Source organism: Lissotriton helveticus, chromosome 1_1 (assembly GCF_964261635.1).
Source record: "Lissotriton helveticus chromosome 1_1, aLisHel1.1, whole genome shotgun sequence".
Lineage (NCBI taxonomy): Eukaryota > Metazoa > Chordata > Amphibia > Caudata > Salamandridae > Lissotriton > Lissotriton helveticus.
This window is the reverse complement of record NC_136057.1, coordinates 2,001,818,374-2,001,836,459: the sequence shown is the minus strand read 5'-3', so window position 1 is coordinate 2,001,836,459 and position 18,086 is coordinate 2,001,818,374. Positions and strand designations below refer to the sequence as shown.

At 44.8% G+C, this 18,086-nt stretch overlaps 1 protein-coding gene across 2 annotated transcripts in view; it reads right to left on the bottom strand.

Moving 5' to 3' along the window:
• The window catches only part of SLC30A7 (solute carrier family 30 member 7), a 228,986-nt gene that overhangs the window by 16,073 nt on the left and 194,827 nt on the right, over positions 1–18,086 (bottom strand). For both annotated transcript variants that reach the window (XR_013594931.1, XM_078644589.1), the window contains exons 9-10: positions 3,759–3,849; positions 3,237–3,386 (exon numbers count right to left, since the gene is read on the bottom strand). Coding sequence is in view for 1 of the 2 variants with exons in the window: in XM_078644589.1 (XP_078500715.1) it covers positions 3,237–3,386; positions 3,759–3,849 (241 nt within the window). In the remaining variant the exon portion in view is untranslated. The remainder of the gene's footprint in view (positions 1–3,236; positions 3,387–3,758; positions 3,850–18,086) is intronic.

Sequence of the window (18,086 nt, the reverse complement as noted above, 5' to 3'; positions counted from 1 at the left end):
GTAAAGTCTGACTTCACAGTTAAATATTAAACTATGCTTGGTTTACTCGAATCCCTCAACATAAATGAAAGTGGCCTAGACAGACTGTAGAAGAAAAGGTTGAGCATGTTTCTTTCAAACGTTCATTTACACTCAGACAGAAAAGTGATATTTTATTATGAGAGCTTACAAACAAGTCCTATATTGCCATAAAGGGTTATGGTTTGTAAATATTACCCATTTTGTGTCACGTGCTTAGTTTGGTGCAATTATAAACCAATATTTTTTTTAAACAGGGAATTCTTTCTTTCTTTAACTGAAAACGAGAAGTTAAATAATGGATTATACGGTTTGTAGCAAAATGAAAACTAAATTATTTAATTATGAAGTTAAGATTACAGCATTTAGAGAAAGCAGGTTTTGTTTTATGTATTAAACAGAATATCCATTCTTTGGAAGTGAGACATTTTTTGAGCTGCTGCCAGCAAGAAGGGCCTGGATGCAATAAGAATGGTAGTTTTTCATGACTGCTAATTGTAAAATAGGGAATGGTTAAACTCAAGATATTTTTGAAGTTGCTCCTGCAATATTAAGCTAGCAATGGTCCCTGACTGTAATTAAAGTAGCCAGGCTTAGCTTAGCTTTCATGAAGATAACACTAATTAAACAATGGGCAATCATACCTGCCAACTCACATGGTGCCACAGTGTGACACACAATATCGGTTGTAATCACTAATGGAGAGTGATAGATAGTGAAAACAGTTGCACTCGCTCACTATCGAACATTACAATCACCCAGGCAAATGATTCAACAAGGGTTCTCTGGAAATATATACAGGTCTCTCTTCATAACAGGGTGTCAGGTGTACTCTCTTCTCTGCCTGTTTATTTCACTTCTAAGGGGGTATCCAAAGATTTTGGGGTAGACGCCTCACTCACTTATCGTGACATGCTTCATTATTGGCGCCTATCCACACCCAGGTAAGATAATACTACCAGGGCGGACTCAACCATAGATGGAAATGGGAGTTCTTAGATAAAGCAAAACAGGATATGCAGGGATCCAGGAAAGTGATATATTAAAAATACCTCAAGGTATACCCAAAAGTTTAATTTTATTGAAAGGGTCCCAGTGGTATGAATAAAAACGTAAACATTGAGGTTTCTATTGAAAGGCAATTCTCAAATTGTACGATATCGGTTCCCATCACATGGGCTACTGGTAAGGAGCCGATATCACACTGTGGCAGGGAAAACGAGCTGAAACCCACTGTAAATAGGGGGTTTCCAGCTCTATTTCGAGAGGCTTTTAATTGTAAATATCCATTAAGGGGTGTGAATACACCCCAGGACATCGGCATCAGCCTCAGCAAACGTGTTTTTCTTTTTTTGGGAGTTGGGAGCTTGGGGGCAGTGTGGGGTTCAAAAAGTGCCCCCGTAGCACGAGATCCCGCCCCTTTCAAGGCCCTGCCCCTCCTCACACTGTGACATTGTTCTTAAAGTTGGCAGGTCTAGGCAATGGTGAAGCTTTACAGAGTGGTCTGTGACGTTCATGCATGAAAGCTAATAAGTTGAAGCGACGGAATTCAGGCTGCATCTAGGCCTCCCCTGGGGCAAAATCATTATTTCTGAAGCATCTGTGAAATGACATCCTCTTCCTGTGAAATATAGCTTTTTAAGACACTGCACTTTGTGGAGCAAAAGTATCTAAGCATGTAATATATAGGATGTCCACAGTGTAACATGTAGTTAATTACGACTATTGAGTTTGGGGAGGGGACATCAATCGCGAGAGGTGAGGTTGGATGGAGCAGACTTGTGACTGGCCCTACCCTAGACTTCATGCCTTTCATATATGTGCCTGGCATGAGAAACACTCCAAGGTGACGTTGCAGCATGAAGCAAACCTGCCCCAGAACAAGTCGCCTTTCACAGGAAAGCCTCCAGGTGCCCTCTTTCCATTTCTAGTATCTCCAAAAATTCTCTTGCACGTTCCTATGTGTGCAACATATAAGTGTTCTGTGGCTGTGGAAGTCCTGAAACGCTTGTACAGTACATGTACACATTATAGTAATTATGCAGAAAAAGTACAATCTTTTTGTAGGATCCTGCTTATTTGAACTGCACTAACAATTCATGTTCACTGTACCTTGCTTGGGGTTGGGAGGTAGAAGGATTAACAGAGTAAGGTCTCTGAGGCTGAAATTTCTTCCTGTAAATCATAGGGGAGCTGAAGTATAAAGCTTGTAACAACATAAGTTGTGTGTGATCTTTTCACATGCTAGGAACATAGCAATTCCAAAGATTACATCCCAAGCCTAATGTGATTTGCTTAAAGTTCTGCACAAGGGTGCCTGATAAAAGGATTAACTTATAAAAGGAAGATATAGCATTGGTAAATATTTAATCTAAAATGTAGCTTCTATTAATAGCTCCCTAACTAATGATATAAATGCAACACTGGAGGACATCCTCCTGATTAAGCAGACGCCTTTTGTCTGCACTGAAGATAAATGCTGATGCCACACAAAAGTATGGATTTTGTCAGTGAAGGTGTGACTGTAAACGTTATTTTTTTTATTTTATTTTTTTACTTTCAGGATTTTTCTCTGGTGGGTAATACAGAACAATCTACACCTAAATCAATTCAGAAAAGGGGTGCACTCAATTGCAATATCATAAGTACACACATATGCTCGTAACCGGGCGAGAGTCATTTCAACTTGCATCCCATAGTTCTCACTTTTTGTCCGGTATCCCACTGTATTTTTCAACAAGATCGAGGAACCTCCTTCAGACATAGGAATAACTTTGGGTAAGTCTAATATTGCTGAAACCATATATGATTGGCAGGTGAATAGAAGTGCCTCTAAGGTATTGTTGAATAATCCCCAATGTCTTCCAGCGAAAGATTAGGACTATTCACCTTCAGTTGACTTAAAGATGTAAATTTGATCACTTTCTAGAAGAGGAGACATTATGAATCGTGTTATCTTACTGGTTTTAGTGGCTCTATCCTAATGGCCTAATATTCTGCGAGGCGGGTTCTTTTCGGCAATGGGACAACCTAGAGGAAGAGGTTGTAATTGCTTCCCTTTAAACACCTGTATCAAGAATCTTCTATATCAATTGTGATCGGTTTCATAAAGGTACAGATAATAATCAAGGGGCCTGGATATATCAAATAACAAATTCTGCAACGAATCAGTTCATAATCACATAGCGAACTACTCATAGGCATGAATGGAAACGTACCTGAGTAAAAATATTGTGAGTCTGGCTTAAAATCCACCTGGCATCTGCATCGGGAGCTACAAGAAGCTTTAAAGTTCCAATGTAAACATCTGTACATAGCGTCCAAAAGTGAGGATCATGTAGACTGTAAACTCCTTGTAACTGTTGTACCTAAAATAGGAAAAAATATAGCATATTCATTTATGTACTAAGCAATAACCACACTTTACATCCTCCATAAATTGGCACGCTAGGCCTTTGGAGATGTTGCATCAGAGTTTTAATAAATGATCTTGAGAAGTCCTGCAGGTATTCTGATCTATTTTAAAAAACATTTTTGTGGATTAAAAGTTTTGTTGTGGGGTGTATGTTAGAATTATTATAAACTGCCCGGAAAGTAGCTATGGGAACTTATCATTTGATTTCCATCATAAGCTTAATGGACAAAGCTTACAGGCCAGGCGATGTGGACGCCACTGAAATAAGCATATAACAAAACAAATTCACAAACCAGGGAATTACATTTCCAGAGAGAGCACTAACCCTTTGGTAACACTGAGGCAGAGCATGGTCCAGTGAGGGAGGCGTCCGCTGCATCAGTATTCCAATTGACTGTTTCAGCAGAGGTACCACACTAACAAAAGAAGACACAATGGACAATATAAAGATCACTCACTTAAAAAGCAGAGGTACACCACTGTATAAACTCATGTAGAATAGGAGAAAGTTCAATTACATTGAGCTAGGTAGTGAAAAGAACATCTTTGTACTGCACTGCATTTAATTTCAAAACCACACAGAAAAGGGTAAGATTAGAAGCATAAAATAAGAAACTATAATTACCTGTAATCCGGTACATTGAATACGGACTTCCAAGTAGACAGCACTTTACAGATCAATAGGAGTAGGCAAAAAGTGTAATCATAAAAATGAAAATATAAATTGTAATAAGGGAAGTACTTTGACAAGGAGAAAATGGATAAAAGTGGTGTGCCATATTTTGTAAATTAAAAGAGGAAATTACACTGACAAACCCAAAAAGACATACGTCGGATTGTGTTCTTTTGATGCTGTTAAAAATAACTGAACTAGGGGGGTTTTGAGCAGCGCTCTCGCTTACCTGTGGTCACGCCAGCACTCTGCCTCAGTCCCTGGGTCCCTGGGTTGCCTACGCTGTGAGTCTCGCCGCCATCAACACCCAGGAGCGGCTAGAGACTACAGCTCCCAGTGGGCTTAGCGCGGACTTCCTGCCACCGCTGTTCCCGCGCCCGGAGGCGCTACAAAGCGGAGCCTCGCCCTCGGTGGAGCGGGGGTTTTGAGCAGCGCTCTCGCTTACCTGTGGTCACGCCAGCACTCTGCCTCAGTCCCTGGGTCCCTGGGTTGCCTACGCTGTGAGTCTCGCCGCCATCAACACCCAGGAGCGGCTAGAGACTACAGCTCCCAGTGGGCTTAGCGCGGACTTCCTGCCACCGCTGTTCCCGCGCCCGGAGGCGCTACAAAGCGGAGCCTCGCCCTCGGTGGAGCGGGGGTTTTGAGCAGCGCTCTCGCTTACCTGTGGTCACGCCAGCACTCTGCCTCAGTCCCTGGGTCCCTGGGTTGCCTACGCTGTGAGTCTCGCCGCCATCAACACCCAGGAGCGGCTAGAGACTACAGCTCCCAGTGGGCTTAGCGCGGACTTCCTGCCACCGCTGTTCCCGCGCCCGGAGGCGCTACAAAGCGGAGCCTCGCCCTCCGCGTCGCGGACGCGCGCGGACGTCGCCGGGCGGAGCCCGGGCAGAGGGCGGGCCGTCTGTGGCCGTCCGTGGTCGACTGTGGTCGGGCGGGCCACCCCCCTAAGATCTGCTTGAAAGTACGTATTAACATGGGTGATTTTACTGATACCACTACTCAAATTGACATATTATCCCAGGGGGCTGATACCTCCGTCTCTCTACTTACATCTTTTGAAACTTTGATTGATACTGCTTTTAATGAAATAGTAGAGACTGAGAGGAGGTTCTCCATGGGTTCTTTTGCCACTAACAACATACCGAGCGCTACTAACTGTGTAAACGGGAATACACACATCATCCCTGAGGTTACTGTAGTTAAGTCTTTACAACCGTCTGTTAATGTGCCTATTGTTGTGGAAGACGAAAATACTGTTATCTACATAGCTACAGATTCGGCACCTTCAACAACTGCTGCTGTTAGCCTACAGTCGATACCCTTATCAACATCGTTGGTACCGACACAAGTAGAAACTAGCCAAATCCACACAACTGTTCCCCAGGGTGATGTTATTACTTTGGATATTACAGACTCTGGTAATAATAAATTGGGAGGGGAAAAAAGAAAAAGAGGCACTATCAAACAAAGCACCAATAAAAGGAAACAACCTTTATTGAATAAAAGTCAGCCCACCCCCCAAAACCTGTGGAACAAACAAAAATCTATGGGGGCGGTATTTGTTCCTATGGAAGGCAAAGACCCAGTTGATACAGATAGCATTTCCCCTTCACCTATCATTCAGCCCAGTGACAATGGTAATACTATATGGACCCAAACAACATTAATGGGTGATAATTTCAATCTATCTAAACAAAATGGGAACCTTATAGATACTATAGTGGACACAATTTTTAACCGTTTGGAAAAACTTATGATCAACCAGTTTAATAACGTTTTTAAAAGACTGGACAGATTAGACAATCTGGTAAAAAATGACGTAGCCAAAAGGAAGGGGTCTATTATCCTGGATCAAATCAGAGCTGATCGTTTACTAAAAGATCTTGATTCCTTAAGCAGCACTTTGTCACTAAAAACACAGGACACCCGTATTATATTGGATGAGGGCATGAATAACCTGGGAACAACACTACCATCTTCTAACATACCATCTATTACCCAACCCCGATCTGCTAATACAGGGGCTAAGTGTGCTAAAACTAGTGAAGTTATTAAAACTATCCCTACACCTGCACCTAGGAAAGCCACCCCCTTGGGAACTAATGATAAAAATACTATTAGTAAGGGTGACGGCTTTACTCAACCTATCACAGCTGTAACTTCAGCTGTGGATAACAATAAAGGTACTGATTATGCTGGTTTTGATAAACCTCGTAAACATGAAGGGCGCATTCGACCCTTACACCTGCCACCGCAGCATGTCCGTTTGTCCTGGTCCTGGCAGGAGTACCAGTGCTGAGGGAGGATCAGGGGGAAACATGGGTACAACTACGAAATAAGTGCATAGATTGGCTGACCAAACACAAAGGGGTTGGATATGACATATCAAGAGAAATCATATCGGTCCGCAGGGTGCCCTGGATCGGACCACTACCTAAAGATAAGGACGGAGATTGCATAGTTCTTAACTTTAAAAATCCAGGCATCGTAAGGCATTTGCTCAACATAAATGGCAATTGTTCGGCCATTTCTACGGTTGCCACTATGCTACCTTTAGGTTATTTCTATAGACAACCCCCTAAGCATTTTCAACCACCTTTTTTGCAATTCCATCCGCCATCTAGGTATTTTCAGCCACCTGCTATGCAATTCCAGCCAGTACTCCCCCCTTTTAATACATACAATAGATTTGCACCTTTGTCAGGTTTGGATATGTTAGATTGACCCTCTCCAACAAAGGAAGCTGACCCTGCTGTTCCATCACCAATTCTGACGACTGGAAATCAGGAAACCTTGCGTTCCTTGGCAGGGACTCCTGGAAGGGGCCAAACTATGGTTAATAATCATGTGGATTCTGTCCTCTCTCTTGTAAGTTGGAATATAGCGGGTCTTAACTCCAAATTGAAAATTAAAGAATGGTTGGAGTGGGTCAACAATAACTGTGACATCTTGTTGCTTCAAGAGACTTGGTGTTTAGCCAACCCCACAGTGGAGGGCTTTTGCTGTTATAACTTAAAGGCCTCCGCTTCATCTATGGGACGCCCCAGTGGGGGGCTATCAATCTGGGCTAAGATAAAACCCGGGGTACAAACCAAACAGATCCCTACACCAGGCAAATGTTTTATGGCTGTGAAATACATTAACAGGATGATTTTATGTATAATTAATTTTTATAATAATGATTTTGTTAACCATCCAAATGGAAACTTTTTGGCTTTATTTAATTTTATCGATGACATCGTGGAGGGGAGGAAGTATGGGCCTTTTGACGGCATCTGTATTGGTGGTGATTTTAATGCTCATATGTTTCGCACTAGTGTTCCATGTCGTAATGGTGAAGAGCTTAAGAATTTATTAGCATCCCGTAACCTAGTGAATTCTATGGAAATTGCTGGAACTAATGCTGAAAACACATCTGCACCTACTTACATAGGCCAAGGCTGTGCTTCCACGATAGATTATATATTTCTTTGTTCTTCCCTGTGTGATGTTATCCAAAAAGCTGAGGTCATCTGTTCTGCATATAGTGACCATTACCCACTTAGAATATATTTAGACAATCCTCAACCCATAAAGGCTGCTTTGAGAACTGAGAATGGGCCAAAGAATCTGGTACTGTCTACCGATAGGCTAAAACTAATATGGAAAGGGGTGGATAACAAAGCTATCCTGGCTAAGGTAATCAAAAAGCATCCTCTGATAATAGAGACATGCTTGTCACTTGATAGTAATGGCGAAGCATTAACTGCTGCCTTCAGTAATTTATGCGGGGCTATTAAAAGGGAATCTTCCAAACCTTTTAGGCCTAATACAGATCATAGCCCCCGTTGGTTTGACTCCGCATGCTCAAAGGCTAACAGGGAATTGAGGGCAGGTTTACAACTTAAACCTAGGGATTTTAACCTAGTTAGAGAATTAAGAACTAAATATAAACTTGCCCTGCGGACAAGATCCGAGGCCTTAGTGGTTAACCATTGGGAGTCACTCACAAGGACAGCCTCGCTAAAAGATACTGCGGGGTTTTGGAGAGAAGTTAAATCACTCAGGTCCTTTGGTTCAAACATCCAACCAATCAACTGTAATATAAACGGTGAGGTCTGGGTGGAGCATTTCTCCAAAATCTATACTGCAGCAGCCCCTATCACAGATTCTGTATTCTCATTAAAAAAGGTTAAACAACTGAACTTCTCAATATCTGAGGTGGAAGATGCAATCTTGGAGAGCGCCAGTAATAAAGCCCCTGGTCCTGACGGTCTATCTATTGACCAGATTAAATCGGAAGTCAATTTTTGGGGCCCTTTATTATGCAATCTATTCAACAATTTGTCCGACAGCCTCATCCCTGAATCTTGGTCAAACAGTGTCATCGTACCGATATTTAAGAAAGGTGATAGGTCTGATCCGGCCTGCTACCGTCCGATTTCACTGATTGACAATACACTAAAAGTCCTCGGTAGGGTACTATTTAAGAGGATAAGGGAATGGGCTGATGATAATAACGTGCTTCATTGCAGCCAACTGGGGTTCAGAAGCCATGTGGGCACGGTTGAGCAGTGTCTCAACTTAAATCTGATCATGGCCAAATATATTATTGTTAAGAAATCCCCACTTTATTTAGGTTTTATGGATTTGAGTTCAGCTTTTGATTTTGTCAATCGTTCTAAGTTATGGTCACAATTGCTTGATTATGGTTTAGATGATGCACTAGTATACTTTCTTTCATATCTACATAGGGACCTTAAGGCAAGAGTACGCATTAATAATGAAGGTGACCTATCTGATGATATTTCTATCAGAAGAGGCGTCCGACAGGGCTGCGTACTCGCCCCCTTGCTTTTCATTTTGTATATTAATGGTTTGAGCCCTGCCCTGTGTAAGAATTCCAAGGACGTTCCAACTATTAATGGTTCCCTCATTACTACTTTACTTTATGCGGATGACGCAGTATTAATGGGGCGTACTCCTAATGCTTTGCGTTCATTAATTACAGGGTTTGTTGTTTTTATGTCAGATTTAGGTTTAAACACCAATTTTAAAAAATCATTTATCATGAACTGTGGACCAAAAAGATATAATATTCTTTCAATTAAAAGTGGTGATAATGAATTAAAATGCACCAGCACTTTCCCTTATTTAGGGTTATTGTTCTCCAATACTGGCTCATGGCAGCACCACACTGCCCACGCTAGAAACAAGATTGGTAAATCCATTAACTCAATCTTGTCCCTTCGTCAACCAAGAATGGCTGATGTGATTACGCCCCTGTTAAACATCTACCGTACCCAATGTCAGCCATCTGGGACATATGGAGCAGAAGTGTGGGGCTACTGCAATAGTCTGCCTTTGCAGCTGGAGGAAAATAGATTCTGCAGGAAGGTGCTGGGTGGCACCTCATGCGCACCAACTTTCATTTGTCACCAAGAACTTATGTTGCCATATATAGCAGATTTCATTAGGTCAAGGCCTACGCTTTTTTGGATAAAATTATGGACAAATCCAGCGGCTTCCTTGACCCAAAGCATAATCACAGATTGTCTATTACATGAACAATCCCATCTCATACCCTGGCTTAATGCAGTCAAGACCAGCCTGCTGAGCGTGGGACACGGCTCTTTGTTTAGCTCTCCAAATACCATTGTCCCTGCTCACAAGAATATTGTTAAACGGGCACTATTTGAAATATATAAAGACGAACGTATGAGAATTGTGTTAATGAAACCTGCTATTATCAAATATCTTCCACTAACTGAGACAGGAAATGATAAGATAAATAAACCTTATAACCCCTGTAGATATTTGTCGAAACCAATAGCAAGATGGAACCGGAGCCTTCTATTTAGGTTCCGAGATGGTAGTATTGTAAATCTATTGAGTTTTCCACTTGGCTATAACAAGAATTTAGAAGAACTTGATTGTCCTTGTTCTGCCGGAGGGAAACAAAGTTTATTGCATTACTCTATTTTCTGTGGCCACTACAGACTGTATATCCATCACTATTTAATGCCGATATTTCGAAAATACAATTTGAGAGACCATAAATTGGCATTTAAATTTTTGCAAATGTTACCAACTGATGATGTTATATACAATATAAGCTGTTTCATAAAAGCCTGTGTGAAATCGAGGGCAAGTATGGAACATGCATAATTGGTCTATGTACGTATAATGTATTTTTATTCTACAATAGAACTAGGTCAGATGATTAATTATACGTACGGAATCAATGACTATTGGCATCGGCTAAACAGAAATCCATGATGCATCTTCTAACTGTGTAATGTTTTATACTACTGTATCATGCACTTTATACAACATGCTGCTTATGGCCAATTGGGCTGTTTTTAATCTTTTTATATGTTTTTAATGCATTTTTAATGTTTCATTCTGTATGTACTTTTATGGATTTATTATAATCCGAATAAAGATCATTTCATTCATTCATTCAACTGAACTAGTTTGTTGGAAGAGCTTTCAGGCGTGTTTCTCCTGCCAATTGAGAGCAAACGAAGAGTGCTGGGCTGTCAGAGGGGAAAGTGACATGTGGAACAAGCCCTGGGAATGCCAATGGGTCTCACTTTTGTAAGCCAGTGGGACTAGCTTGCAGCTGAAAATGCAAGTCAGACCTATAAGCTTTGGCAATGCTTGTTCATACTGCACACTGAATCCAATTATTTTACCATTTTATACTTGACAGAGACTCGACATTGAAACAAGCAGGAAATGCACAAAAAGACCATACTCAAATGTGGTATTCAGATGTCTTCAATGTTCTGAAAAGCTGCAACCACCCGTTTCCTGATGCAGGCTGCAATACCTTAGATTGTTACTACGTGTGCCTGGAGTCAGGCACAGATCCTTTCAGTACCTTAAGCCAGACCCACCTACCTGCTTTAGGAAGCCAGAGTAACTAGAGCAGTTATCAGAGGCCCCTTGAGTCACACACAAATACTTGGTTGGCAAATTGCAGAAGCTGAGACTGTTAGTAGAGGTCTACAAGCATGCACCACAGATTATTTGCTCTCTAGACACCAAACAATTATGAAGAGGGCAGATGCCCTTGAATGACAGCCTTTGTTTAGGGTGGAAAGAAACAATGGCATAAAACGCAGCTGTGCTTTCCTTACAAAAAAGTGGAAAGATTTTGACAGGAATGGGTTTCCCACATTCATGTCCAAATAAATCCTATGGATAGATTTCAGGCGAAATGTGAATTCTTTACTTTGAATTGGGGCAGAAAAACTAGGCTTAATCGTGCACCTTTATTGCCTCTACTCATCTCTAGGAGTTTTTCTAGTGGTGGCTCTATTGCATAAAGACAATTCCAGGCTGCCCAAGGGATAATTTCTGTTCTAGAGAAGAAAGCAGATTTGATGCAGATGTCAGCTTTGTTTTAGTAACAATCAGAAACGGTCTTAGGGTTCGGTTGTTCCAGGGCTGCAATGGTCCAGGCAGTTTCATGAGCACATTGGTTAGATTCCTGATGGACCTAATGGATCCCAGTGGGGTTCAACTGCAAGGTCTACATCCTGGAGACAGATGACAGACAACCAGCTAGCCATGATTGTTGTAGGACCACTTTTGCCCCTGATAATCTTGAAAACAAACACCACCCGCTTTGGGGGTGGGGGAGAGAGGGGGATTGTGGACAACCCAGTCAATGAACCGATAACTTCCAAAAAAGCAGGAAACTCAATGACTGAACAGGGATGTCTCAAAGCTTAATATTTCTCTTCTTTCTTAAAGTATTGATACCACAAGGTCTCCAGCGAGCTAAAGTTCTGTTGAAAAAAAACATCGAAAGAAGATTGCAAAGTGTTTACAATGAAAAAGATGGTAATTGTATTCTATACATTACAAAATGTCATTTAATATAAGGTTCGGCAGAAAAAGAAAATCAGCAATCTCTGGTTTTCATCTCTGCGTTTGGAATAATTAATTAGTGTAGAAACATACTTTTCTGATGAAGAACGGTGGGGGGCCGTGGGGGAGGCAAAAACCAACATTTACTTCAGCCAAACCTAACCATGATGACATGGTAGGATATTAAAAGAGCAAGCTCTGCATATTATTGAAAAGAGACAGATTCCAGTGCCCCCTCGAAGCCTCGAGAACAAGCATTTGGAAATGATTAAACACATGCATGAGTTCCAAGCAGAAAACCTGGCTTTCCTTCTTCTGCCAATGCCAAATAAGCCGGTGTGCTGCACATAAGCATTACAATAAGAGGTAACCAGCTCCAATGCGGACAACGTGTGTGCAGCGGGTAGAAATAGAGCATTAGAACTAAAAATGAAAAAGTGTATTTAGATGAAAGTCTGACATTCTTATTTCGGTCTTGCAGAGTGTTCATATGTTTGCAGAGTTAGATCACTTGTGGCCAGGGAGTGATGTTTCTTAAAGTGTATTAGCTTCCCGCCAGTGAGCTGTACTGGAGGGGGCTGCTCATAGCCAACTACACTTATGTGGTGAAGCTCGCGGGAACACAGATTTTTGCAAATTTTGTTCGCACGGGCCAAAAAAGCTGCACGGTGTTCCACTTAGCTCTGTGGCGGTGGAAGTCATTCATTTTGGGAACATTTCTACACAAATGGAAGTTATGTTTCTGTTAATACTAATATGAATTTCTGGTGAAAAGGGCACGTAGCGAGCATATATATATTGACAGGGAAGATGCATTAAGAAACTGGAGAGTTCTGCGCCTTGGTTCAGATTATCCCAGGAAGTAAATGGTATTTGGGTATTTTATGGTAAATGCAGTTTAAATGAAGATAATATTGTAATAAATTGTATTGCACTTGCATTTATATCTATACTACTATTATAAAGGAAGAACTTTGAACCTTTGAGGCGGGTAAACTCGGGAAACACAGCGCCAATCCACACACCCGATACATCGTTGTAATCGTCAGGGTGTGCAGATGGACATAGGCTATATAAAATTAATAAATATACGTTATTTAAAAAATTTACCGAAAAAAAAGTAGTCCCTTGGAAGAAGCGCCGGCCGCGACGTGCGTGCCCGACGTGAGGAGCGCGGGGAGGAGCGACGTCCAGGAGCGCGAGGAGGAAGGGCGGACATGGCGCGGGGAGGAGCGGCGGACAGGCGGTAAAGAGCGGCGGACAGGCGGGGAAGAGCGGCGAATGAGGTAGGTTATTTATTTATTTAGGAGCGGTGGAAAAATGAAGCAAAAATGAAAACCGTGAGCAAGACAAACGGAGCATTACAAAAGTGAGACAAACGGTGCATTACAGGAGGAAAGAGTTACGTGTGCAGGTTACAAAAGCGTACATAGTGAGCAAGAGGAAGCAAACGGAGCATTACAAAAGTGAGCCAAAAGGTGCATTACAGGAGGAAAAAGTTACGTGTGCAGGTTACAAAAGCGTAGAAAGTAAACATAGAGGCATAGGAGGAAAAAGTGACGTGTGCAGGTAGCAAGAGGAAGCAAACAGAGCATTAAAAAAGTGAGCCAAACGGTGCATTACAGGAGGAAAAAGTTACGTGTGCAGGTTACAAAAGCGTACAAACTAAACATAGAGGTATAATACTGCAATATATGGAGGAAGGCTCCGGGGGACCCACGGACAACGTCGGGGCGGGGGCCCTGAAGCCTAATTGCTCCCGGACAACGTCGGGACGGGCTGCTAGTAGCATTTATAAAGCACTTATAGCCCCTGATGAGGCATCAAAGTGCTTTTTCGGCAAGTAGCGCGCTACTCCAGAACCCAAAAGCATTAATGGTGAATTAGTATAGTGATATATGGAATTAATTTGAGCAGTGGATATATTAGTCTGTTATTTAAATTGAGCAGGATAGTGGAGGAATAGAAGAACAGGGAAAGGTTTACATTTATATAGCGCTTGCTACCCCTGATGAGGTGTTGAAGTACTTGTCCGCGAGTAGCACGCTACTCCGGAACCAAAAAGATTAGTGGTGAATTAGTGTAGGGAAATGCAAAATTAATTTGAGCAGTGTGACACTGCGCTGGCACTTTGTAGAAGAATCAAGGGCACGGACTGAAATTCAGCAACATACATTTAAGCATGTGGCTCGCACAGTTGCAGTTACTTGTATAAGAGATATGACACCCATTGCACATATATGTGGGGAGCATGAATTACGCATTTTTTCCAACCTTTTCTACAACTGTTCATGTTATTTACTGTCCTTAGTGTTTATGTTTCTAAATCTTCATTTTATTAAAGAAATAAAGATGACAAAACCTTTAATATTAATCCAGGGGAAATAGCATCTGCTGAGCATGTAATTTCTCAGCGTTAATAGATCAATACACTGGAAAATAATGCGGCTGAACCTGCCCCGTCCCGCCACACTTATGTGCTAGGTGCGCAGAGAAGCATTCACCTACAAATTGTCAAACTTACAGAGCCCTACTGTAAGAGTAAATAATGGCTCCTCTTCTTATGGGGGCCGCTGCGCGGCAGTGAGAGCGACCCATGACCCTGCCTCCAGGCAGGTCGCTCCCCACGCCACGCAGCTCCACCTGACTGCGCCCGTGTCCCTGCCCAGCTGCCGCTGCTGCTGGAGTTCGAGGCCCGCCTCCACCCACATGCTAAATGTAAATGTGTAAATGTAAATGTCATCCTTGGGGGCCAGTGGCAGGCCCTAGGTTTGTTTTCTGTCATAGGCATTGTATTTGGTATTGTGCTCTATATGCTTCTGTGACCGTTTTTATTGCCTGTATTGTATTTTGTCTCATCTGTTTTCTGTGACCGTTCTCATTGCTTGTATTGTATTTTGTCTCATCTGTTTTCTGTGACCGCTCTCATTGCTTGTATTGTATTTTGTCTCATCTGCTTTCTGTGACCGTTTTCTTCCCCTTGTTTTCCGCTCGCCCATTCGTCGTTCCCCCCTCCCAGCTGCTCCTCCCTCCCACCTCCCCTTCTTATGGCGGCCCCTGCGAGGCAGTGAGAGCGACCCTTGACCCTGCCTCCAGGCAGGTTGCTCCCCACGCTACGCAGCTCCACATGACTGCGCCCGAGTCCCTGCCCAGCTGCCGCTGCTGCTGAGGGAGTTCGAGGCCCGCCTCCATCTGCAGACTATCATCTGCGCCTTATTCCTGGTGGCCAGTGGTAGGCCCTAGGTTTGTTTTCTGTCATAGGCATTGTATTTGGTATTGTGCTCTATTTGCTTCTGTGACCGTTTTTATTGCCTGTATTGTATTTGGTATCATCTGTTTTCTGTGACCGTTCTCATTGCTTGTATTGTATTTCGTCTCTTCTGTTTTCTGTGACCGCTCTTATTGCTTGTATTGTATTTTGTCTCATCTGCTTTCTGTGACCGTTTTCTTCCCCTTGCTTTTTCTGCCCTTTCGCCCTCTCTCTCCCTTCACCGACCCTTCTTCCCATCTTGCCGCCACTGCGTCCCCTGCGCCCCCGCTCGCCCATTCATTATTTCCCCCCTCCCAGCTGCTCCTCCCTCCCACCTCCCCTTCTTATGGAGGCCACTGTGCAGCCGGGCCGCTGGCACGCCAAAGGCGCGCCTAAGGCAAGCCCGTCTGTGCCCGTCCGCGCCTGGACCACGCCCAGCAGCAGAACCCCTGGCCCCTGCGAACGCCATGACGCCCGACTCCGCTACGATACCAGCACCCTCCATGCACTCAACTTCGGACGAGAACACACCTGCTACCAGGCCACCCCAAAGCGCACCCAAGGACCCCAACACCTGCCGGAACTGCAGCTTCTTGAGCATCCGGCCCGCCAGACCACCAACCAGAGAACCCAACTACCTCAGATGCATCCTCCTCAACACCAGCTCCGCCCACAAACAAGCCATCGAACCTCAGCACCCGGCATCGCCATAGCCATCCCGGAAGGCTACAAGATCTCTTGCAGGGACCGCACAAACGGAGTAGAAGGAGGAATCATCATCGTCCACAAGATCACCCTCAGAGTCTCGACCAACACCGACGACACCCTCAGCACCCCCGAACACCTGCACTTCCAGATCCACACCGGCCTAAACACCACCCTCAGAGGAACCCTCATCTACAGACCCCCCGGACCCCGACCACAGTTCAGCGACTCCATCGCCGACTTCATCAGCACACACGCCCTCGCCTCCATGGACTACATCCTCCTCGGGGACCTGAACTTCCACCTTGAGAACAACAACACCAACTCCACCACCCTGATCGACAACCTCGCCAACCTCGTACTCAGACAACTCATGACAACACCCACCCACGCCGCAGGCCACACGCTTGACTCCATCTTCTCCGCAAGCCCCCATGTCTCCTTCAACCACACCACCGAACCCCACTGGACCGACCATCACTGCATCCATTTCACCTTCAGGAAGCCACCACGCACCACCGCACCCAACAGATGCCTTGTTGCAGTTGAGGCAAAGTCACCAAAGACCAGCTAACCACCACACTCAATCAGAACCCACCCGCCCAACCCACCCACCGAACCCCCCTGACCCAGACTCCCGCAACCTCAGACAGTGGATCGACGACTGCGCCAACACCCTCGCCCCGCTTAAGAAACCCTCCACACCAGCAAGAAAGCCACCTGGTTCACTGAAAACCTCCAGGCCTCCAAACGAACATGCCGAAAACTGGAGAAGAACAGGCCCCGCGAACAAACATTGGACAGCTACGCAGCCTACAAGAGCGCCACCTGCAGACACCATCACCTCATCAGATCCGCCAAGAGGGCCTCAATCAAAGACCGCCTAGACAACAACGCACACAACAGCAAAGAGCTCTTCAACATCGTACAGGAACTCCCTAACCCCAGCTCCAACTCCAATGACATCCCACCTTCGCAAGACTTGTGCGACTCGCTGGCCACCTTCTTCCACAGCAAGATCGCCGACATCCATGACAGCTTCAATGTTACGACCGCCCAGACAACCACTGAGACCTCCGCCCCCATGACCACCACCCGCACCAACCACCTGCTCTCCTGGAAATGCATCAACGACGAGGAAACCAGCAAGATCATGAACACCATCCACTCCGGATCACCGTTAGACCCATGTCCACACCACATCTTCAACAGCCCCAGCACAGCCATCGCACCCCACCTCCGGAAAGTAATCAACATCTCATTCGAGACAGCAACCTTCCCGGAAAGCTGGAAGCACGCCGAGATCAACGCCTTACTCAAGAAGCCCAAGGCGGACCCCAAGGACCTCAAGTACTTCCGGCCCAACTCCCTGCTCCCTTTCCTGGCAAAGGTTATTCGAGAAAGCGGTCAACACAACTGACCCACTACCTCGAGGAGAACAGCATCCTGGACCGATCCCAGTCCGGATTCCGCGGCAAACATTGCACCAAAACCGCCCTCATCACCGCCACCGATGACATCAGGACCCTGCTAGACAATGGAGAAACAGCAGCCCTCATCCTCCTGGACCTGTCAACCGCCTTCGACACGGTCTCCCTCCGCACACTATGAACACGCCTACACAACGCTGGGATCCATGAGAAGGCCCTGGACTGGACCACATCCTTCCTCTCCGGCAGAACACAGAGCGTCCGCCTCCCCCCTTCTGCTCCAATGCCACCGAGATCATCTGCGGCGTACCCCAGGGCTCATCTCTCAGCCCGACGCTGTTCAACATCTACATGGCACACCTCGCCCACGTCGCCCAACAGCATGACCTCAACATCATCTCCTACGCCGATGACACCCAACTGATCCTCTCCCTCACCAAAGACCCTCACACCGCTATGCCCAATCTCCACGAAGGAATGAAGGACGTCGCCCAATTGATGAGGAACAGCCGACTGAAGCTGAATTCGGACAAGACAGAGGTCCTCATCCTCGGATCCACTCCTCCAGCCTGGGACGACTCCTGGTGGCCGACCACACTGGGAACAGCCTCGACACCCACCGACCACGCACGCAACCTAGGGGTCATCCTCCAACCTCTCTATGACTAAGCAGGTCAACGCCGTCTCCTCCTCCTGCTGCTTCAACACCATCCGCAAGCTCCGCAGGATATACAAGTG